Source organism: Carcharodon carcharias, chromosome 5, assembly GCF_017639515.1.
Source record: "Carcharodon carcharias isolate sCarCar2 chromosome 5, sCarCar2.pri, whole genome shotgun sequence".
In the NCBI taxonomy this organism is placed as follows: domain Eukaryota; kingdom Metazoa; phylum Chordata; class Chondrichthyes; order Lamniformes; family Lamnidae; genus Carcharodon; species Carcharodon carcharias.
In genome coordinates this window covers 13,022,608-13,049,827 of record NC_054471.1, presented here as the reverse complement: position 1 = coordinate 13,049,827, position 27,220 = coordinate 13,022,608, and the positions used below count along the sequence as shown (strand labels likewise).

Here is a 27,220-nt window from a genome sequence, read left to right as displayed (position 1 = left end):
GGGCGAGTCCAATAACTACAGGAAGTGACCCATCACCAGGCGAGTCCTTTAACTACAGGGAGTAACCAGTTACAGGGCGAGTACATTAACTACAGGAAGAGACCAGTTACAGGGTGAGTCCATTAACTACAGGAAGTGACCAGTTACAAGGTGAGTCCATTAACTACAGGGAGTGACCAGTTACAGGGTGAGTCCAATAACTACAGGGAGTGACCAGTTACAGGGGGAGTCCATTAACTACAGGGAGTAACCAGTTACAGGGCGAGTCCATTGACTACAGGGAGTGACCAGTTAAAGGGCGAATGCATTAACTACAGGAAGTGACCAGTTACAGGGCGAGTCCAATAACTACAGGGAGTGACCCATCACCAGCCGAGTCCTTTAACTACAGGGAGTAACCAGTTACAGGGCAAGTACATTAACTACAGGAAGAGACCAGTTACAGGGTGAGTCCATTAACTACAGGGAGTGGCCAATTACATGGTGAGTCCATTAACTACAGGGAGTGACCAGTTACAGGGCGAGTCCATTAACTACAGGGAGTGACCAGTTACAGGGTGAGTCCTTTAACTACAGGGAGTGACCAGTTACAGGGTGAGTCCATTACCTACAGGGTCTCGAACTCAAGTTCTGTCGAAGGGTCATGAGGACTCGAAACATCGACTCTTTTCTTCTCCGCCGATGCTGCCAGACCTGCTGAGTTTTTCCAGGTAATTCTGTTTTTGTTTTTGTTTTGGATTTCCAGCATCCGCAGTTTTTTTGTTTTTATAACTACAGGGAGTGACCAGTTACAGGGTGAGTCCATTAACTACAGGGAGTCACCAGTTACAGGGTGAGTCCAATAACTACAGGGAGTGGCCAATTACATGGTGAGTCCATTAACTACAGGGAGTGACCAGTTACAGGGCGAGTCCATTAACTACAGGGAGTGACCAGTTACAGGGTGAGTCCTTTAACTACAGGGAGTGACCAGTTACAGGGTGAGTCCATTACCTACAGGGTCTCGAACTCAAGTTCTGTCGAAGGGTCATGAGGACTCGAAACATCGACTCTTTTCTTCTCCGCCGATGCTGCCAGACCTGCTGAGTTTTTCCAGGTAATTGTTTTTGTTTTTGTTTTGGATTTCCAGCATCTGCAGTTTTTTTGTTTTTATAACTACAGGGAGTGACCAGTTACAGGGTAAGTCCATTAACTACAGGGAGTCACCAGTTACAGGGTGAGTCCAATAACTACAGGGAGTGACCAGTTACAGGGGGAGTCCATTAACTACAGGGAGTGACCAGTTACAGGGCGAGTCCATTGACTACAGGGAGTGACCAGTTGCAGGGCAAATGCATTAACTGCAGGAAGTGACCAGTTACAGGGCGAGTCCATTAACTACAGGAAGTGACCAGTTACAGGGGGAGTCCATTAACTACAGGGAGTGACCAGTTACAGGGTGAGTCCATTAACTACAGGGAGTGAACAGTTATACGGTGAGTCCATTAACTACAGGGAGTGACCAGATACAGGGCGAGTCCATTAACTACAGGGAGTGACCAGTTACAGGGCGAGTCCATTAACTACAGGGAGTGGCCAATTACAGGGCGAGTCCATTAACTACAGGGAGTGACCCGTCACAGGGCGAGTCCATTAACTACAGGGAGTGATCAGTAACAGGGCGAGTCCATTAACTACATGGAGTGACCAGTTACAGGGCGAGTCCATTAACTACAGGGAGTGACCAGTTAAAGGGTGAGTCCATTAACTACAGGGAGTGATCAGTTAAGGGTGAGTCCATTAACTACAGGGAGTGACCAGTTACAGGGTGAGTCCATTAACTACAGGGAGTCACCAGTTACAGGGCGAGTCCATTAACTACAGGGAGTGACCAGTTACAGGTCGAGTCCATTAACTACAGGGAGTGGCCAATTACATGGTGAGTCCATTAACTACAGGGAGTGACCAGTTACAGGGCGAGTCCATTAACTAAAGGGAGTGACCAGTTACAGGGTGAGTCCTTTAACTACAGGGAGTGACCAGTTACAGGGTGAGTCCATTACCTACAGGGTCTCGAACTCAAGTTCTGTCGAAGGGTCATGAGGACTCGAAACATCGACTCTTTTCTTCTCCGCCGATGCTGCCAGACCTGCTGAGTTTTTCCAGGTAATTCTGTTTTTGTTTTTGTTTTGGATTTCCAGCATCCGCAGTTTTTTTGTTTTTATAACTACAGGGAGTGACCAGTTACAGGGTGAGTCCATTAACTACAGGGAGTCACCAGTTACAGGGTGAGTCCAATAACTACAGGGAGTGACCAGTTACAGGGGGAGTCCATTAACTACAGGGAGTGACCAGTTACAGGGCGAGTCCATTGACTACAGGGAGTGACCAGTTACAGGGCAAATGCATTAACTACAGGAAGTGACCAGTTACAGGGCGAGTCCATTAACTACAGGAAGTGACCAGTTACAGGGGGAGTCCATTAACTACAGGGAGTGACCAGTTACAGGGTGAGTCCATTAACTACAGGGAGTGAACAGTTATACGGTGAGTCCATTAACTACTGGGAGTGACCAGATACAGGGCGAGTCCATTAACTACAGGGAGTGACCAGTTACAGGGCGAGTCCATTAACTACAGGGAGTGACCCGTCACAGGGCGAGTCCGTTAACTACAGGGAGTGACCCGTCACAGGGCGAGTCCATTAACTACAGGGAGTGATCAGTTACAGGGCGAGTCCATTAACTACAGGGAGTGACCAGTTATACGGTGAGTCCATTAACTACAGGAAGTGACCAGTTACAGGGTGAGTCCATTAACTACATGGAGTGACCAGTTACAGGGCGAGTCCATTAACTATAGGGAGTGAGCAGTTACAGGGCGAGTCCATTAACTACAGGGAGTGGCCAATTACAGGGCGAGTCCATTAACTACAGGGAGTCACCAGTTACAGGGCGAGACCATTAACTACAGGGAGTGACCTGTCACAGGGCGAGTCCATTAACTACAGGGAGTGACCAGTTAAAGGGTGAGTCCATTAACTACAGGGAGTGATCAGTTAAGGGTGAGTCCATTAACTACAGGGAGTGACCAGTTACAGGGTGAGTCCATTAACTACAGGGAGTCACCAGTTACAGGGCGAGTCCATTAACTACAGGGAGTGACCAGTTACAGGTCGAGTCCATTAACTACAGGGAGTGACCAGCTACAGGGCGAATGCATTAACTACAGGAAGTGACCAGTTACAGGGCGAGTCCTTTAACTACAGGGAGTGACCAATTACAGGGTGAGTACATTAACTACAGGGAGTGACCAGTTACAGGGTGAGTCCATTAACTACAGGGAGTGACCAGTTACAGGGCGAGTCCTTTAACTACAGGGAGTGACCAGTTACCGGTTGAGTCCATTAACTACGGGGAGTGACCATTTACAGGGTGAGTCCATTAACTACAGGGTGTGACCAGTTAGAGGGTGAGTCCATTAACTACAGGGAATGACGAGTTACAGGGCGAGTCCATTAACTACAGGGAGTGACCCGTCACAGGGCGAGTCCATTAACTACAGGGAGTGATCAGTTACAGGGCGAGTCCATTAACTACAGGGAGTGACCAGTTATACGGTGAGTCCATTAACTACAGGGAGTGACCAGTTACAGGGTGAGTCCATTAACTACAGGGAGTCACCAGTTACAGGGCGAGTCCATTAACTACAGGGAGTGACCCGTCACAGGGCGAGTCCATTAACTACAGGGAGTGATCAGTTACAGGGTGAGTCCATTAACTACAGGGAGTGACCAGTTATACGGTGAGTCCATTAACTACAGGGAGTGACCAGTTACAGGGTGAGTCCATTAACTACAGGGAGTCACCAGTTACAGGGCGAGTCCATTAACGACAGGGTGTGACCAGTTACAGGGCGAGTCTATTAACTACAGGGAGTGGCCAATTACAGGGCGAGTCCATTAGCTACAGGGAGTGACCAGTTACAGGGCGAGTCCATTAACTACAGGGAGTGACCAGTTACAGGGCGAGTCCATTAACTACAGGGAGTGACCTGTCACAGGGCGAGTCCATTAACTACAGGGAGTGACCAGTTAAAGGGTGAGTCCATTAACTACAGGGAGTGATCAGTTAAGGATGAGTCCATTAACTACAGGAAGTGACCAGTTACAGGGTGAGTCCATTAACTACAGGGAGTCACCAGTTACAGGGCGAGTCCATTAACTACAGGGAGTGACCAGTTACAGGTCGAGTCCATTAACTACAGGGAGTGACCAGCTACAGGGCGAATGCATTAACTACAGGAAGTGACCAGTTACAGGGCGAGTCCTTTAACTACAGGGAGTGAGCAGTTACAGGGTGAGTCCATTAACTACAGGGAGTGACCAGTTACAGGGTGAGTCCATTAACTACAGGGAGTGACCAGTTACAGGATGAGTCCTTTAACTACAGGGAGTGACCAGTTACAGGCTGAGTCCATTAACTACAGGGAGTGACCAGTTACAGGGTGAGTCCATTAACTACAGGGAGTGACCAGTTACAGGGCGAGTCCATTAACTCCAGGGAGTGACCAGTTAAAGGGTGAGTCCATTAACTACAGAGAGTGACCAGTTACAGGGCGAGTCCATTAACTACAGGCAGTGTCCTGTCCATTAACTACAGGGAGTGGCCCGTCACAGGGCGTGTCCATTAACTACAGGGAGTGGCACGTCACAGGGTGAGCCCATTAACTACAGGGAGTGACCAGTTACAGGGCGAGTCCATTAACTACAGGGAGTGACCAGTTACAGGGCGAGTCCATTAACTACATGGAGTGGCCCGTCACAGGACGTGTCCATTAACTACAGGGAGTGGCACGTCACAGGGCGTGTCCATTAACTACAGGGAGTGACCAGTTACAGGGTGAGTCCATTAACTACAGGGAGTGGCATGTCACAGGGTGAGTCCATTAACTACAGGGAGTGACCAGTTACAGGGAGAGTCCATTAACTACAGGGAGTGGCCCGTCACAGGGTGAGTCCATTAACTACAGGGAGTGGCACGTCACAGGGTGAGTCCATTAACTACAGGGAGTGACCAGTTACAGGGCGAGTGCATTAACTAAAGGCAGTGGCTCGTCACAGGGCGAGTACATTAACTTCAGGGAGTGACCAGTTACAGGGCGAGTCCATTAACTACAGGGAGAGGCCCGTCACAGGGTGAGCCCACTAACTACAGGGAGTGACCAGTTACAGGGTGAGTCCATTAACTATAGGGCTGACCCATCACAGTGTGTGTCCATTAACTATACGGATGACCCATCACAGGGTGAGTCCATTAACTTATGGGGTGACCCATCACAGGATGAGTCCATTAACTTACGGGGTGACTGATCAACTCATCCCCACTGCACGGGTACAGATTGATCGAAGTACTCACTGTTCACGGGATCGTTCACTCGGAATTCCCAGGCAGATCTCCCGGTCAAAGCGTCCTGCCCGTCGCAGTGCTGGGTCCAATGAGTCTGGCCTGTTTGTTGCACCAATAACTAAAACCTGTGTGCTGCCTGCCAGATTGTTCATGTCTGGAACAAAAGCATAAAGAACACCCATCAAATCTTACCGAGGTGTACAATCGAATATAAGAAATTGGAGCATAAGTGGGGCATTCGGCCCCTCAAGCCTGCTCCGCCATTCATTAAGATCTGTTTCTGTTTCTAATTTCACGTTCCCAACTAACCCCACTAACCTTTGATTCCTTGCCTAACAAGAATCACTCGACCTCCGCCTCAAAAATATTCAATGACCCCCCACCTCCACCGCTTACTGAAGCGGAGAGTCTCACAATCCTCAAAAATAATTCTCCTCATCTCTGCCCTAAAAGGGAGATCCCTAATTTTAAAGCAGTGCCCCCTAATTCTGGACTCACCCACATGAGGAAACATCCTTTCGATGTCCACCTTGTCAAGGCAATTCAGGATTTTCTATACTTAATCAAATCACCCCTCACTCTTCTAAATTCGAGTGGAAACAAGCCCTGTCCGTCTAACCTTTGCTCATAAGACAATCCACTCATTCCAGATATCAATCTGGTAAACCTCCTTTGAACCGCCTCCAATGCACTTAAATCCTTCCTTAAATAAGGAGACCAAAACTGTACTCAGTATTCGAGGTCTCACCAATGCCCTGTACAGCTGAAGCATTACATCCTTACTTTTATGTTCAATCCCTCTCACAATAAAGGATAATATTCTATTAGCCTTCTTAATTACTTGCTGGACCTGCTACTAACTTTCTTGTGATTCATGTATGAGAATACCCAGATCCCTCAGGACCTCAGAATTATGCAGCCGTTCTCCATTTAAGTAATACTCTGCTTTTTTGTTCTTCCTGTCAAAGTAAACAATTTCACACATTATATTATTTCTTCCATACGTTTGTCCACTCACTCAATCTATATCCATCTTCAACCTCCTCATACCCTCTTCACAACATACTTTCTTTTCTACCTATCTTTGTGTCATCTGCAAATTTAGCTACCAAGTCTTCACTCCCCTCATCGAAGTCATTGATGTAAAAACACAAAAGTTGAGGCCCCCGTGCAGACGCATCTGGGACTCCACTCGCCACATTCTGCCAATCAGAAAAAGGCCCAGTTATACATACTCTCTGCTTTCTGCCAGCCAGACAATCTTCTATCCATGCTAATATGTTACCATCTACACCATGTGCTTTTATTTTCTGCAAAAAGATTTGATGTGGCACCTTATCAAATGCCTTCTTGAAATCCAAGTACACTACATCTACAGGTTGCCCTTTACTGCTTCAAAAAACTCCAACAAATGGATCAAACATGAGTTCCCTTTCACACAACCATGCTGGTTCTTCCAGATTACCAAGAGTTTCTCCAAGTGCCCAGCTATAATCTACAAAAAGATCAATTCTAACATCTGCGCTATGACAATATCATAAGCCGCTCACACCATAGTTATAAACCCAAATCCCACCCCCGCAAACCAGCCCATACCCACAGTTATACACACAAACCGCACCCCCTCACACCAGCCCATACCCACACAGTTATACACTCAAACCCCACCCCCTCACACCAGCCCATACCCACACAGTTATACACTCAAACCCCACCCCCTCACACCAGCCCATACCCAGGTATACACTCAAACCCCACACCCTCACACCAGCCCATACCCACAGTTATACACTCAAATTCCACCCCCTCACACCAGCCCGTACCCACACAGTTATAGACTCAAACCCCACCATCTCACACCAGCCCATACCCACAGTGATACACTCAGGCCCACCTCCTCACACCAGCCCATGCCCGCAGTTATACACTCAAACCCCACCCTCTCACACCAGCCCATACCCACACAGTTATACACTCAAACCCCACCCTCTCACACCAGCCCATACCCACACAGTTATACACACAAACCCCACCCACTCACACCAGCCCATACCCACAGTTATACACACAAACCCCACCCCCTCACACCAGCCTGTACCCACACAGTTATACACTCAAAACCCACCCTCTCACACCAGCCCATACCCACAGTTATACACTCAAACCCCACCCCCTCACACCAGCCCCTACCCACACAGTTATACACTCAAATCCCAACCCCTCACAGCAAAACATACCCACACAGTTATACACTCAAACCCCACCCCCTCACACCAGCCCATACCCACACAGTTATACACTCAAACCCCACGCTCTCACACCAGCCCATTCCCACACAGTTATACACTCAAACCCCACCCCCTCACACCAGCCCATACTCACAGTGATACACTCAAACCCCACCCTCTCAAACCAGCCCATACCCACACAGTTATACACTCAAACCAAACCCTCTCACACCAGCCCATACCCACAGTTATACAGCCAAACCTCACCCCCTCACACCAGCCCATACCCACACAGTTATACACTCAAACCCCAACCTCTCACACCAGCCCATACCCACACAGTTATACACTCAAACCCCACACCCTCACACCAGCCCATACCCACACAGTTATAAACACAAATCCCACCCACTCACACCAGCCAATACCCACACAGTTATAAACACAAATCCCACCCCCTCACACCAGCCCAGACCCACACAGTTATACACTCAAATTCCACCCCCTCACACCAGCCCGTACCCACACAGTAATAGACTCAAACCCCACCATATCACACCAGCCCATACCCACAGTGATACACTCAGACCCCACCTCCTCACACCAGCCCATGCCCGCAGTTATACACTCAAATCCCACCCTCTCACACCGGCCCATACCCACACAGTTAAACACTCAAACCCCACCCACTCACACCAGCCCATACCCACACAACAATACAGCCAAACACCACCCCCTCACATTAGCCCATACGCACACAGTTATACACTCAAATCCCACCCACTCACACCAGCCCATACCTACACAGTTATACACTCAAAACCCACCCCCTCACACCAGCCCATACCCACACAGTTATACACGCAAACCCCACCCTCTCACACCAGCCCGTACCTACACAGTTATACACTCAAATCCCACCCCCTTAAACCAGCCCATACCCACACAGTTATACACTCAAACCCCACCCCCTCACACCAGCCCATACCCACACAGTAATACACTCAAACCGCACCCTCTCACACCAGCCCATACCCACACAGTTATACACTCAAACCCCACCCCATCACATCAGCCCATGCCCACACAGTTATACACTCAAATCCCACCCCCTCACACCAGCCCCCATACCCAGTTATACACTCAAACCCCACCCCCTCACACCAGCCCGTACCCACATAGTTATACACTCAAACCCCTCCCTCTCACAAGAGCCCATACCCACAGTAACACAACCAAGCCCCACCCCCTCACACCAGCCCATACCGACCCAGTTATCAACTCAAACCCCAGCCCCTCACACCAGCCCATACCCACACAGTTATACACTCAAATCCCATCCCCTCACACCAGCCCATACCCACACAGTTATAGGGCCAAAACCCACCCCCTCCCACCAGCCCATACCCACACAGTTATACACTCAAACCCCACCCTCTCACACCAGCCCGTACCTACACAGTTATACACTCAAATCCCACCCCCTCAAACCAGCCCATACCCACACAGTTATACACTCAAACCCCACCCCCTAACACCAGCCCATACCCACACAGTTATACACTCAAACCGCACCCTCTCACACCAGCCCATACCCACAGTTATACACTCAAACCCCACCCCCTCACACCAGCCCATACCCACAGTTATACACTCAAATCCCACCCCCTCACACCAGCCCATACCCACAGTTATACACTCAAATCCCACCCCCTCACACCAGCCCATACCCACAGTTATACACTCAAACCCCACCCTCTCACACCAGCCCATACCCACAGTTATACACTCAAACCCCACCCCCTCACACCAGCCCATACCCACACAGTTATACACTCAAACCCCACTCCCTCACATCAGCCCATACCCACACAGTTATACAGCCAAACACCACCCCCTCACACCAGCCCATACCCACACAGTTATACAGCCAAACCACACCCCCTCACACCAGCCCATGCCCACACAGTTATACACTCAAACCCCACCCCCTCACGCCAGCCCATACCCACACAGTTATACACTCAAATCCCACCCTCTCACACCAGCCCATACCCACACAGTTATACACTCAAACCCCAACCCCTCACACCAGCCCATACCCACACAGTTATACACTCAAATCCCAACCCCTCACACCAGCCCATACCCACACAGTTATACACTCAAACTCCAACCCCTCACACCAGCCCATACCCACACAGTTATACACTCAAATCCCACCCCCTCACACCAGCCCATACCCACATAGTTGTAAAGCCAAGCCCCACCCCCTCAAACCAGCCCATACCCACACAGTTATACACTCAAATCCCACCCCCTCACACCAGCCCATACCCACACAGTTGTACAGCCAAACCCCACCCTCTCACACCAGCCCATACCCACACAGTTATACACTCAAACCCCACACCCTCACACCAGCCCATACCCACACAGTTATACACTCAAACCCCACCCCCTCACACCAGCCCATACCCACACAGTTATACACTCAAACCCCACCCTCTCACACCAGCCCATACCCACAGTTATACACTCAAACCCCACCCTCTCACACAAACCCATACCCACACAGTTATACACTCAAACCCCAACCTCTCACACCAGCGCATACCCACACTGATACACTCAAACCCCACCCCCTCACACCAGCCCATACCCACAGTGATACACTCAAACCCAACCCACTCACAACAGCCCATAACCACACAGTTATACACTCAAACCCCACCCTCTCACACAAGCCCATACCCACACAGTTATACACTCAAACCCCACACCCTCACACCAGCCCATACCCACACAGTTATACACTCAAATTCCACCCCCTCACACCAGCCCGTACCCACACAGTTATAGACTCAAACCCCACCATCTCACACCAGCCCACACCCACAGTGATACACTCAGACCCCACCTCCTCACACCAGCCCATGCCCGCAGTTATACACTCAAACCCCACCCTCTCACACCAGCCCATACCCACACAGTTATACACTCAAACCCCACCCACTCACACCAGCCCATACCCACAGTTATACACACAAACCCCACCCCCTCACACCAGCCTGTACCCACACAGTTATACACTCAAACCCCACCCCCACAAACCAGCCCATACCCACAGTTATACACTCAAACCCCACCCCCTCACACCAGCCCATACTCACACAGTTATACACTCAAATCCCACCCCCTCACACCAGCCCGTACCCACACAGTTATACACTTAAAACCCAACCTCTCACACCAGCCCATACCCACAGTTATACACTCAAACCCCACACTCTCACACCAGCCCATACCCACAGTTATACACTCAAAACCCACCCCCTCACACCAGCCCGTACCCACACAGTTATACACTCGAACCCCAACCCCTCACACCAGCCCATACCCACACAGTTATACACTCAAACCCCACCCCCTCACACCAGCCCATACCCACAGTGATACACTCAAACCCCACCCTCTCAAACCAGCCCGTACCCACACAGTTATACACTCAAACCAAACCCTCTCACACCAGCCCATACCCACAGTTATACAGCCAAACCACACCCCCTCACACCAGCCCATACCCACACAGTTATACACTCAAACCCCAACCTCTCACACCAGCCCATACCCACACAGTTATACACTCAAACCCCACCCTCTCACACCAGCCCATACCCACACAGTTATACACACAAACCCCACCCACTCACACCAGCCCATACCCACAGTTATACACACAAACCCCACCCGCTCACACCAGCCTGTACCCACACAGTTATACACTCAAACCCCACCCCCACAAACCAGCCCATACCCACAGTTATACACTCAAACCCCACCCCCTCACACCAGCCCATACCCACACAGTTATACACTCAAACCCCACGCTCTCACACCAGCCCATACCCACACAGTTATACACTCAAACCCCACCCCCTCACACCAGCCCATACCCACAGTGATACACTCAAACCCCACCCTCTCAAACCAGCCCATACCCACACAGTTATACACTCAAACCAAACCCTCTCACACCAGCCCATACCCACAGTTATAAAGCCAAACCTCAACCCCTCACACCAGCCCATACCCACACAGTTATACACTCAAACCCCAACCTCTCACACCAGCCCATACCCACACAGTTATACATTCAAACCCCAGCCTCTCACACCAGCCCATACCCACACAGTTATACACACAAACCCCACCCACTCACACCAGCCCATACCCACAGTTATACACACAAACCCCACCCGCTCACACCAGCCTGTACCCACACAGTTATACACTCAAACCCCACCCCCACAAACCAGCCCATACCCACAGTTATACACTCAAACCCCACCCCCTCACACCAGGCCATACTCACACAGTTATACACTCAAAACCCACCCTCTCACACCAGCCCATACCAACACAGTTATACACTCAAACCCCACCCTCTCACACCAGCCCATACCCACAGTTATACACTCAAACCCCACCCCCAAACACCAGCCCGTACCCACACAGTTATACACTCAAATCCCAACCCCTCACACCAAAACATACCCACACAGTTATACACTCAAACCCCACCCACTCACACCAGCCCATACCCACACAGTTATACACTCAAACCCCACCCCCTCACTCCAGCCCATACCCACACAGTTATACACTCAAACCGCACCCTCTAACACCAGCCCATACCCACACAGTTATACACTCAAACCCCACCCCCTCACACCAGCCCATACCCACAGTTATACACTCAAATCCCACCCCCTCACACCAGCCCATACCCACACAGTTATACACTCAAATCCCACCCCCTCACACCAACCCATACCCACAGTTATACACTCAAACCCCACCCTCTCACACCAGCCCATACCCACAGTTATACACTCAAACCCCACCACCTCACACCAGCCCATACCCACAGTTATACACTCAAACCCCACCCCCTCACACCAGCCCATACCCACACAGTTATACAGCAAAACCCCACCCCCTCACACCAGCCCATAGCCACACAGTTATACACTCAAACCCCACCCACTCACACCAGCCCATACCCACACAGTTATACACTCAAATCCCACCCTCTCACACCAGCCCATAGCCACACAGTTATACACTCAAATCCCACCCCCTCACACCAGCCCATACCCACACAGTTATACACTCAAATCCCAACCCCTCACACCAGCCCACACCCACACAGTTATACACTCAAACTCCAAACCCTCACACCAGCCCATAACCACACAGTTATACACTCAAATCCCACCCCCTCACACCAGCCCATACCCACACAGTTGTAAAGCCAAGCCCCACCCCCTCAAACCAGCCCATACCCACACAGTTATACACTCAAATCCCACCCCCTCACACCAGCCCATACACACACAGTTATACACTCAAACCCCACCACCTCACACCAGCCCATACCCACAGTGATACACTCAAACCCCACCCTCTCAAACCAGCCCATACCCACACAGTTATACACTCAAACCAAACCCTCTCACACCAGCCCATACCCACAGTTATACAGCCAAACCACACCCCCTCACACCAGCCCATACCCACACAGTTATACACTCAAACCCCAACCTCTCACACCAGCCCATACCCACACACTTATACACTCAAACCCCACCCTCTGACACCAGCCCATACCCACACAGTTATACACACAAACCCCACCCAATCACACCAGCCCATACCCACAGTTATACACACAAACCCCACCCGCTCACACCAGCCTGTACCCACACAGTTATACACTCAAACCCCACCCCCACAAACCAGCCCATACCCACAGTTATACACTCAAACCCCACCCCCTCACACCAGCCCATACTCACACAGTTATACACTCAAAACCCACCCTCTCACACCAGCCCATACCCACACAGTTATACACTCAAACCCCACCCTCTCACACCAGCCCATACCCACAGTTATACACTCAAACCCCACCCCCTCACACCAGCCCATACCCACACAGTTATACACTCAAACCGCACCCTCTAACACCAGCCCATACCCACACAGTTATGCACTCAAACCCCACCAAATCACACCAGCCCATACCCACAGTGATACACTCAAATCCCACACCCTCACACCAGCCCATACCCACACAGTTATACACTCAAATCCCACCCCCTCACACCAGCCCATACCCACACAGTTATACACTCAAATCCCACCCCCTCACACCAGCCCATACCCACAGTTATACACTCAAACCCCACCCCCTCACAATAGCCCATACCCACACAGTTATACAGCAAAACCCCACCCCCTCACACCAGCCCATACCCACACAGTTATACACTCAAACCCCACCCCCTCACACCAGCCCATACCCACACAGTTATACACTCAAATCCCACCATCGCACACCAGCCCACAACCACACAGTTATACACTCAAACCCCACCCCCTCACACCAGCCCATACCCACACAGTTATACACTCAAATCCCAAGCCCTCACACCAGCCCATACCCACACAGTTATACACTCAAATCCCACCCCCTCACACCAGCCCATACCCACACAGTTGTAAAGCCAAGCCCCACCCCCTCAAACCAGACCATACCCACACAGTTATACACTCAAATCCCACCCCCTCACACCAGCCCATACCCACACAGTTGTACAGCCAAACCCCACCCTCTCACACCAGCCCATACCCACACAGTTATACACTCAAACCCCACCCCCTCACACCAGCCCATACCCACACAGTTATACACTCAAAACCCACCCCCTCACAGCAGCCCATACCCACACAGTTATACACTCAAACCCCACCCTCTCACACCAGCCCATACCCACAGTTATACACTCAAACTCCAGCCCCTCACACCAGCCCGTACCCACACAGTTATACACTCAAATCCCAACCCCTCACACCAAAACATACCCACACAGTTATACACTCAAACACCACCCCCTCACACCAGCCCATACCCACACAGTTATACACTCAAACCCCACGCTCTCACACCAGCCCATACCCACACAGTTATACACTCAAACCCCACCCCCTCACACCAGCCCATACCCACAGTGATACACTCAAACCCCACCCTCTCAAACCAGCCCATACCCACACAGTTATACACTCAAACCAAACCCTCTCACACCAGCCCATACCCACACAGTTATACACACAAACCCCACCCACTCACACCAGCCCATACCCACAGTTGTACACACAAACCCCACCCGCTCACACCAGCCTGTACCCACACAGTTATACAATCAAACCCCACCCCCACAAACCAGCCCATACCCACAGTTATACACTCAAACCCCACCCCCTCACACCAGCCCATACCCACACAGTTATACACTCAAACCCCACGCTCTCACACCAGCCCATACCGACACAGTTATACACTCAAACCCCACCCCCTCACACCAGCCCATACCCACAGTGATACACTCAAACCCCACCCTCTCAAACCAGCCCATACCCACACAGTTATACACTCAAACCAAACCCTCTCACACCAGCCCATACCCAGTTTTACAGCCAAACCTCACCCCCTCACACCAGCCCATACCCACACAGTTATACACTCAAACCCCAACCTCTCACACCAGCCCATACCCACACAGTTATACACTCAATCCCCACCCTCTCACACCAGCCCATACCCACACAGTTATACACACAAACCCCACCCACTCACACCAGCCCATACCCACAGTTATACACACAAACCCCACCCGCTCACACCAGCCTGTACCCACACAGTTATACACTCAAACCCTACCCCGACAAACCAGCCCATACCCACAGTTATAAACTCAAACCCCACCCCCTCACACCAGCCCATACTCACACAGTTATACACTCAAACCCCACCCTCTCACACCAGCCCATACCCACAGTTATACACTCAAACCCCACCCCCTCACACCAGCCCGTACCCACACAGTTATACACTCAAATCCCAACCCCTCACACCAAAACATACCCACACAGTTATACACTCAAACCCCACCCCCTCACACCAGCTCATACCCACACAGTTATACACTCAAACCCCACGCTCTCACACCAGCCCATACCCACACAGTTAAACACTCAAACCCCACCCCCTCACACCAGCCCATACCCACAGTGATACACTCAAACCCCACCCTCTCAAACCAGCCCATACCCACACAGTTATACACTCAAACCAAACCCTCTCACACCAGCCCATACCCACAGTTATACAGCCAAACCTCACCCCCTCACACCAGCCCATACCCACACAGTTATACACTCAAACCCCACACCCTCACACCAGCCCATACCCACACAGTTATACACTCAAAGCCCACACCCTCACACCAGCCCATACCCACACAGTTATACACTCAAACCCCACACCCTCACACCAGCCCATACCCACACAGATATAAACACAAATCCCACCCCCTCACAACAGCCCATACCCACACAGTTATAAACACAAATCCCACCCCCTCACACCAGCCCAGACCCACACAGTTATACACTCAAATTCCACCCCCTCACACCAGCCCGTACCCACAAAATTATAGACTCAAACCCCACCATCTCACACCAGCCCATACCCACAGTGATACACTCAGACCCCACTTCCTCACACCAGCCCATGCCCGCAGTTATACACTCAAATCCCACCCTCTCACACCAGCCCATACCCACACAGTTAAACACTCAAACCCCACCCACTCACACCAGCCCATACCCACACAGCTATACAGCCAAACACCACCCCCTCACACTAGCCCATACGCACACAGTTATACACTCAAATCCCACCCACTCACACCAGCCCATACCCACACAGTTATACACTCAAATCCCACCCCCTCACACCAGCCCATACCCACACAGTTATACACTCAAACCCCACCCTCTCACACCAGCCCGTACCTACACAGTTATACACTCAAATCCCACCCCCTCAAACCAGCCCATACCCACACAGTTATACACAAAACGCCACCCCCTCACACCAACCCATACCCACACAGTTATACACTCAAACCGCACCCTCTCACACCAGCCCATACCCACACAGTTATACACTCAAACCCCACCCCCGCACACCAGCCCAGGCCCACACAGTTATACACTCAAATCCCACCCCCTCACACCAGCCCGTACCCACATAGTTATACACTCAAACCCCTCCCTCTCACACGAGCCCATACCCACAGTTATACACTCAAACCCCACCCCGTCACACCAGCCCGTACCCACATAGTTATACACTCAAACCCCTCCCTCTCACACGAGCCCATACCCACAGTAACACAACCAAGCCCCACCCCCTCACACCAGCCCATACCGACCCAGTTATCAACTCAAACCCCACCCCCTCACACCAGCCCATACCCACACAGTTATACACTCAAATCCCACCCCCTCACACCAGCCCATACCCACACAGTTATACACTCAAACCCCACCCTCTCACACCAGCCCATACCCACACACTTATACACTCAAACCCCACCCTCTGACACCAGCCCATACCCACACAGTTATACACACAAACCCCACCCAATCACACCAGCCCATACCCACAGTTATACACACAAACCCCACCCGCTCACACCAGCCTGTACCCACACAGTTATACACTCAAACCCCACCCCCACAAACCAGCCCATACCCACAGTTATACACTCAAACCCCACCCCCTCACACCAGCCCATACTCACACAGTTATACACTCAAAACCCACCCTCTCACACCAGCCCATACCCACACAGTTATACACTCAAACCCCACCCTCTCACACCAGCCCATACCCACAGTTATACACTCAAACCCCACCCCCTCACACCAGCCCGTACCCACACAGTTAAACACTCAAATCCCAACCCCTCACACCAAAACATACCCACACAGTTATACACTCAAAGCCCACCCCCTCACACCAGCCCATACCCACACAGTTATACACTCAAACCCCACCCCCTCACACCAGCCCATACCCACACAGTTATACACTCAAACCGCACCCTCTAACACCAGCCCATACCCACACAGTTATGCACTCAAACCCCACCAAATCACACCAGCCCATACCCACAGTGATACACTCAAATCCCACACCCTCACACCAGCCCATACCCACACAGTTATACACTCAAATCCCACCCCTACACACCAGCCCATACCCACACAGTTATACACTCAAATCCCACCCCCTCACACCAGCCCATACCCACAGTTATACACTCAAACCCCACCCCCTCACAATAGCCCATACCCACACAGTTATACAGCAAAACCCCACCCCCTCACACCAGCCCATACCCACACAGTTATACACTCAAACCCCACCCCCTCACACCAGCCCATACCCACACAGTTATACACTCAAATCCCACCATCGCACACCAGCCCACAACCACACAGTTATACACTCAAACCCCACCCCCTCACACCAGCCCATACCCACACAGTTATACACTCAAATCCCAAGCCCTCACACCAGCCCATACCCACACAGTTATACACTCAAATCCCACCCCCTCACACCAGCCCATACCCACACAGTTGTAAAGCCAAGCCCCACCCCCTCAAACCAGACCATACCCACACAGTTATACACTCAAATCCCACCCCCTCACACCAGCCCATACCCACACAGTTGTACAGCCAAACCCCACCCTCTCACACCAGCCCATACCCACACAGTTATACACTCAAACCCCACCCCCTCACACCAGCCCATACCCACACAGTTATACACTCAAAACCCACCCCCTCACAGCAGCCCATACCCACACAGTTATACACTCAAACCCCACCCTCTCACACCAGCCCATACCCACAGTTATACACTCAAACTCCAGCCCCTCACACCAGCCCGTACCCACACAGTTATACACTCAAATCCCAACCCCTCACACCAAAACATACCCACACAGTTATACACTCAAACACCACCCCCTCACACCAGCCCATACCCACACAGTTATACACTCAAACCCCACGCTCTCACACCAGCCCATACCCACACAGTTATACACTCAAACCCCACCCCCTCACACCAGCCCATACCCACAGTGATACACTCAAACCCCACCCTCTCAAACCAGCCCATACCCACACAGTTATACACTCAAACCAAACCCTCTCACACCAGCCCATACCCACACAGTTATACACACAAACCCCACCCACTCACACCAGCCCATACCCACAGTTGTACACACAAACCCCACCCGCTCACACCAGCCTGTACCCACACAGTTATACAATCAAACCCCACCCCCACAAACCAGCCCATACCCACAGTTATACACTCAAACCCCACCCCCTCACACCAGCCCATACCCACACAGTTATACACTCAAACCCCACGCTCTCACACCAGCCCATACCGACACAGTTATACACTCAAACCCCACCCCCTCACACCAGCCCATACCCACAGTGATACACTCAAACCCCACCCTCTCAAACCAGCCCATACCCACACAGTTATACACTCAAACCAAACCCTCTCACACCAGCCCATACCCAGTTTTACAGCCAAACCTCACCCCCTCACACCAGCCCATACCCACACAGTTATACACTCAAACCCCACCCCCTCACACCAGCCCGTACCCACACAGTTATACACTCAAATCCCAACCCCTCACACCAAAACATACCCACACAGTTATACACTCAAACCCCACCCCCTCACACCAGCTCATACCCACACAGTTATACACTCAAAACCCACGCTCTCACACCAGCCCATACCCACACAGTTAAACACTCAAACCCCACCCCCTCACACCAGCCCATACCCACAGTGATACACTCAAACCCCACCCTCTCAAACCAGCCCATACCCACACAGTTATACACTCAAACCAAACCCTCTCACACCAGCCCATACCCACAGTTATACAGCCAAACCTCACCCCCTCACACCAGCCCATACCCACACAGTTATACACTCAAACCCCACACCCTCACACCAGCCCATACCCACACAGTTATACACTCAAACCCCACACCCTCACACCAGCCCATACCCACACAGTTATACACTCAAACCCCACACCCTCACACCAGCCCATACCCACACAGATATAAACACAAATCCCACCCCCTCACAACAGCCCATACCCACACAGTTATAAACACAAATCCCACCCCCTCACACCAGCCCAGACCCACACAGTTATACACTCAAATTCCACCCCCTCACACCAGCCCGTACCCACAAAATTATAGACTCAAACCCCACCATCTCACACCAGCCCATACCCACAGTGATACACTCAGACCCCACTTCCTCACACCAGCCCATGCCCGCAGTTATACACTCAAATCCCACCCTCTCACACCAGCCCATACCCACACAGTTAAACACTCAAATCCCCACCCACTCACACCAGCCCATACCCACACAGCTATACAGCCAAACACCACCCCCTCACACTAGCCCATACGCACACAGTTATACACTCAAATCCCACCCACTCACACCAGCCCATACCCACACAGTTATACACTCAAATCCCACCCCCTCACACCAGCCCATACCCACACAGTTATACACTCAAACCCCACCCTCTCACACCAGCCCGTACCTACACAGTTATACACTCAAATCCCACCCCCTCAAACCAGCCCATACCCACACAGTTATACACAAAACGCCACCCCCTCACACCAACCCATACCCACACAGTTATACACTCAAACCGCACCCTCTCACACCAGCCCATACCCACACAGTTATACACTCAAACCCCACCCCCGCACACCAGCCCAGGCCCACACAGTTATACACTCAAATCCCACCCCCTCACACCAGCCCGTACCCACATAGTTATACACTCAAACCCCTCCCTCTCACACGAGCCCATACCCACAGTTATACACTCAAACCCCACCCCCTCACACCAGCCCGTACCCACGTAGTTATACACTCAAACCCCTCCCTCTCACACGAGCCCATACCCACAGTAACACAACCAAGCCCCACCCCCTCACACCAGCCCATACCGACCCAGTTATCAACTCAAACCCCACCCCCTCACACCAGCCCATACCCACACAGTTATACACTCAAATCCCACCCCCTCACACCAGCCCATACCCACACAGTTATACACTCAAACCCCACCCCCTCACACCAGCCCGTACCTACACAGTTATACACTCAAATCCCAACCCTCAAACCAGCCCATACCCACACAGTTATACACTCAAACCCCACCCCCTCACACCAGCCCATACCCACACAGTTATACACTCAAACCGCACCCTCTCACACCAGCCCATACCCACACAGTTATACACTCAAACCCGACCCCCTCACACCAGCCCATACCCACAGTTATACACTCAAATCCCACCCCCTCACACCAGCCCATACCCACACAGTTATACACTCAAATCCCACCCCCTCAAACCAGCCCATACCCACACAGTTATACACTCAAACACCACCCCCTCACACCAGCCCATACCCACACAGTTATACACTCAAACCGCACCCTCACACACCAGCCCATACCCACACAGTTATACACTCAAACCCCACCCCCGCACACCAGCCCATGCCCACACAGTTATACACTCAAATCCCACCCTCTCACACCAGCCCATACCCACACAGTTATACACTCAAACCCCACCCCCTCACACCAGCCCATACCCACACAGTTATACACTCAAATCCCAAACCCTCACACCAGCCCATACCCACACAGTTATACACTCAAACTCCAACCCCTCATACCAGCCCATACCCACACAGTTATACACTCAAATTCCACCCCCTCACACCAGCCCATACACACACAGTTGTAAAGCCAAACCCCACCCCCTCAAACCAGCCCATACCCACACAGTTATACACTCAAATCCCACCCCCTCACACCAGCCCATACACACACAGTTGAACAGCCAAACCCCACCCTCTCACACCAGCCCATACCCACACAGTTATACACTCAAACCCCACCCCCTCACACCAGCCCATACCCACACAGTTACACACTCAAACCCCACCCCCTCACACCAGCCCATACACACACAGTTATACACTCAAACCCGACCCCCTCACACCAGCCCATACCCACAGTTATACACTCAAATCCCACCCCCTCACACCAGCCCATACCCACACAGTTATACACTCAAATCCCACCCCCTCACACCAGCCCATACCCACAGTTATACACTCAAACCCCACCCTCTCACACCAGCCCATACCCACAGTTATACACTCAAACCCCAGCCCCTCACACCAGCCCATACCCACAAAGTTATACACTCAAACCCCACCCCCTCACACCAGCCCATACCCACACAGTTATACAGCCAAACCCCACCCCCTCACACCAGCCCATACCCACACAGTTATACACTCAAACCCCACCCCCTCACACCAGCCCATACCCACAGAGTTATACACTCAAATCCAACCCTCTCACACCAGCCCATACCCACACAGTTATACACTCAAACCCCACCCCCTCACACCAGCCCATACCCACACAGTTATACACTCAAACCACAACTTCTCACACCAGCCCATACCAACACAGTTATACACTCAAACCCCACCCTCTCACACCAGCCCATACCCACACAGTTATACACTCAAACCCCACTCTCTCACACAAACCCATACCCACACAGTTATACACTCAAACCCCAACCTCTCACACCAGCCCATACCCACACTGATACACTCAAACCCCACCCCCTCACACCAGCCCATACCCACAGTGATACACTCAAACCCAACCCACTCACAACAGCCCATACCCACACAGTTATACACTCAAACCCCACCCTCTCACACAAGCCCATACCCACACAGTAATACACTCAAACCCCACACCCTCACACCAGCCCATACCCACACAGATATAGACTCAAACCCCACCATCTGACACCAGCCCATACCAACAGTGATACACTCAGACCCCACCTCCTCACACCAGCCCATGCCCGCAGTTATACACTCAAACCCCACCCTCTCACACCAGCCCATACCCACACAGTTATACACTCAAACCCCACCCTCTCACACCAGCCCATACCCACACAGTTATACACACAAACCCCACCCACTCACACCAGCCCATACCCACAGCTATACACACAAACCCCACCCCCTCACACCAGCCTGTACCCACACAGTTATACACTCAAAACCCACCCTCTCACACCAGCCCATACCCACAGTTATACACTCAAACCCCACCCCCTCACACCAGCCCGTACCCACACAGTTATACACTCAAATCCCAACCCCTCACACCAAAACATACCCACACAGTTATACACTCAAACCCCACCCCCTCACACCAGCCCGTACCCACACAGTTATACACTCAAATCCCAACCCCTCACACCAAAACATACCCACACAGTTATACACTCAAACCCCACCCCCTCACAACAGCCCATACTCACAGTGATACACTCAAACCCCACCCTCTCAAACCAGCCCATACCCACAGTGATACACTCAGACCCCACCTCCTCACACCAGCCCATGCCCGCAGTTATACACTCAAATCCCACCCTCTCACACCAGCCCATACCCACACAGTTAAACACTCAAACCCCACCCACTCACACCAGCCCATACCCACACAGCTATACAGCCAAACACCACCCCCTCACATTAGCCCATACGCACACAGTTAAACACTCAAATCCCACCCACTCACACCAGCCCATACCCACACAGTTATACACTCAAAACCCACCCCCTCACACCAGCCCATACCCACACAGTTATACACGCAAACCCCACCCTCTCACACCAGCCAGTACCTACAGTTATACACTCAAATCCCACCCCCTCAAACCAGCCCATACCCACAGTTATACACTCAAACCCCACCACCTCACACCAGCCCATACCCACACAGTTATACACTCAAAACCCACCCACTCACACCAGCCCATACCCACAGTTATACACACAAACCCCACCCCCTCACACCAGCCCATACCCACACAGTTATACACTCAAATCCCACCCCCTCACACCAGCCCATACCCACACAGTTGTAAAGCCAAGCCCCAACCCCTCAAACCAGCCCATACCCACACAGTTATACACTCAAATCCCACCCCCTCACACCAGCCCATACCCACACAGTTGTACAGCCAAACCCCACCCTCTCACACCAGCCCATACCCACACAGTTATACACTCAAACCCCACCCCCTCACACCAGCCCATATCCACACAGTTATACACTCAAACCCCACCCCCTCACACCAGCCCATACCCACACAGTTATACACTCAAACCCCACCCTCTCACACCAGCCCATACCCACACAGTTATACACTCAAACCCCACCCTCTCACACAAACCCATACCCACACAGTTATACACTCAAACCCCAACCTCTCACACCAGCCCATACCCACACTGATACACTCAAACCCCACCCCCTCACACCAGCCCATACCCACAGTGATACACTCAAACCCAACCCACTCACAACAGCCCATAACCACACAGTTAGACACTCAAACCCCACCCTCTCACACAAGCCCATACCCACACAGTTATACACTCAAACCCCACACCCTCACACCAGCCCATACCCACACAGTTATACACTCAAATTCCACCCCCTCACACCAGCCCGTACCCACACAGTTATAGACTCAAACCCCACCATCTCACACCAGCCCACACCCACAGTGATACACTCAGACCCCACCTCCTCACACCAGCCCATGCCCGCAGTTATACACTCAAACCCCACCCTCTCACACCAGCCCATACCCACACAGTTATACACTCAAACCCCACCCACTCACACCAGCCCATACCCACAGTTATACACACAAACCCCACCCCCTCACACCAGCCTGTACCCACACAGTTATACACTCAAACCCCACCCCCACAAACCAGCCCATACCCACAGTTATACACTCAAACCCCACCCCCTCACACCAGCCCATACTCACACAGTTATACACTCAAACCCCACACTCTCACACCAGCCCATACCCACAGTTATACACTCAAACCCCACCCCCTCACACCAGCCCGTACCCACACAGTTATACACTCGAACCCCAACCCCTCACACCAGCCCATACCCACACAGTTATACACTCAAACCCCACCCCCTCACACCAGCCCATACCCACAGTGATACACTCAAACCCCACCCTCTCAAACCAGCCCGTACCCACACAGTTATACACTCAAACCAAACCCTCTCACACCAGCCCATACCCACAGTTATACAGCCAAACCACACCCCCTCACACCAGCCCATACCCACACAGTTATACACTCAAACCCCAACCTCTCACACCAGCCCATACCCACACAGTTATACACTCAAACCCCACCCTCTCACACCAGCCCATACCCACACAGTTATACACACAAACCCCACCCACTCACACCAGCCCATACCCACAGTTATACACACAAACCCCACCCGCTCACACCAGCCTGTACCCACACAGTTATACACTCAAACCCCACCCCCACAAACCAGCCCATACCCACAGTTATACACTCAAACCCCACCCCCTCACACCAGCCCATACCCACACAGTTATACACTCAAACCCAACGCTCTCACACCAGCCCATACCCACACAGTTATACACTCAAACCCCACCCCCTCACACCAGCCCATACCCACAGTGATACACTCAAACCCCACCCTCTCAAACCAGCCCATACCCACACAGTTATACACTCAAACCAAACCCTCTCACACCAGCCCATACCCACAGTTATACAGCCAAACCTCACCACCTCACACCAGCCCATACCCACACAGTTATACACTCAAACCCCAACCTCTCACACCAGCCCATACCCACACAGTTATACATTCAAACCCCACCCTCTCACACCAGCCCATACCCACACAGTTATACACACAAACCCCACCCTCTCACACCAGCCCATACCCACACAGTTATACACACAAACCCCACCCACTCACACCAGCCCATACCCACAGTTATACACACAAACCCCACCCGCTCACACCAGCCTGTACCCACACAGTTATACACTCAAACCCCACCCCCACAAACCAGCCCATACCCACAGTTATACACTCAAACCCCACCCCCTCACACCAGGCCATACTCACACAGTTATACACTCAAAACCCACCCTCTCACACCAGCCCATACCCACACAGTTATACACTCAAAGCCCACCCTCTCACACCAGCCCATACCCACAGTTATACACTCAAACCCCACCCCCTCACACCAGCCCGTACCCACACAGTTATACACTCAAATCCCAACCCCTCACACCAAACCATACCCACACAGTTATACACTCAAACCCCACCCACTCACACCAGCCCATACCCACACAGTTATACACTCAAACCCCACCCCCTCACTCCAGCCCATACCCACACAGTTATACACTCAAACCGCCACCCTCTACACCAGCCCATACCCACACAGTTATACACTCAAACCCCACCCCTCACACCAGCCCATACCCACAGTTATACACTCAAATCCCACCCCCTCACACCAGCCCATACCCACACAGTTATACACTCAAATCCCACCCCCTCACACCAGCCCATACCCACACAGTTATACAGCAAAACCCCACCCCCTCACACCAGCCCATAGCCACACAGTTATACACTCAAACCCCACCCCCTCACACCAGCCCATACCCACACAGTTATACACTCAAATCCCACCCTCTCACACCAGCCCATACCCACACAGTTATACACTCAAATCCCAACCCCTCACACCAGCCCACACCCACACAGTTATACACTCAAACTCCAAACCCTCACACCAGCCCATAACCACACAGTTATACACTCAAATCCCCACCCCCTCACACCAGCCCATACCCACACAGTTGTAAAGCCAAGCCCCACCCCCTCAAACCAGCCCATACCCACACAGTTATACACTCAAATCCCACCCCCTCACACCAGCCCATACACACACAGTTATACACTCAAACCCCACCACCTCACACCAGCCCATACCCACAGTGATACACTCAAACCCCACCCTCTCAAACCAGCCCATACCCACACAGTTATACACTCAAACCAAACCCTCTCACACCAGCCCATACCCACAGTTATACAGCCAAACCACACCCCCTCACACCAGCCCATACCCACACAGTTATACACTCAAACCCCAACCTCTCACACCAGCCCATACCCACACACTTATACACTCAAACCCCACCCTCTGACACCAGCCCATACCCACACAGTTATACACACAAACCCCACCCAATCACACCAGCCCATACCCACAGTTATACACACAAACCCCACCCGCTCACACCAGCCTGTACCCACACAGTTATACACTCAAACCCCACCCCCACAAACCAGCCCATACTCACAGTTATACACTCAAACCCCACCCCCTCACACCAGCCCATACTCACACAGTTATACACTCAAAACCCACCCTCTCACACCAGCCCATACCCACACAGTTATACACTCAAACCCCACCCTCTCACACCAGCCCATACCCACAGTTATACACTCAAACCCCACCCCCTCACACCAGCCCGTACCCACACAGTTAAACACTCAAATCCCAACCCCTCAC

General features: G+C 51.8%; 1 protein-coding gene across 1 annotated transcript in view; it reads right to left on the bottom strand.

The window, feature by feature from the left end:
* nvl (nuclear VCP like) overlaps nucleotides 1-27,220 on the bottom strand; it is a 287,895-nt gene that overhangs the window by 110,657 nt on the left and 150,018 nt on the right. The window contains exon 13 of the mRNA XM_041188172.1: nucleotides 5,397-5,541. Within this exon, the coding sequence (XP_041044106.1) occupies nucleotides 5,397-5,541 (145 nt within the window). The remainder of the gene's footprint in view (nucleotides 1-5,396; nucleotides 5,542-27,220) is intronic.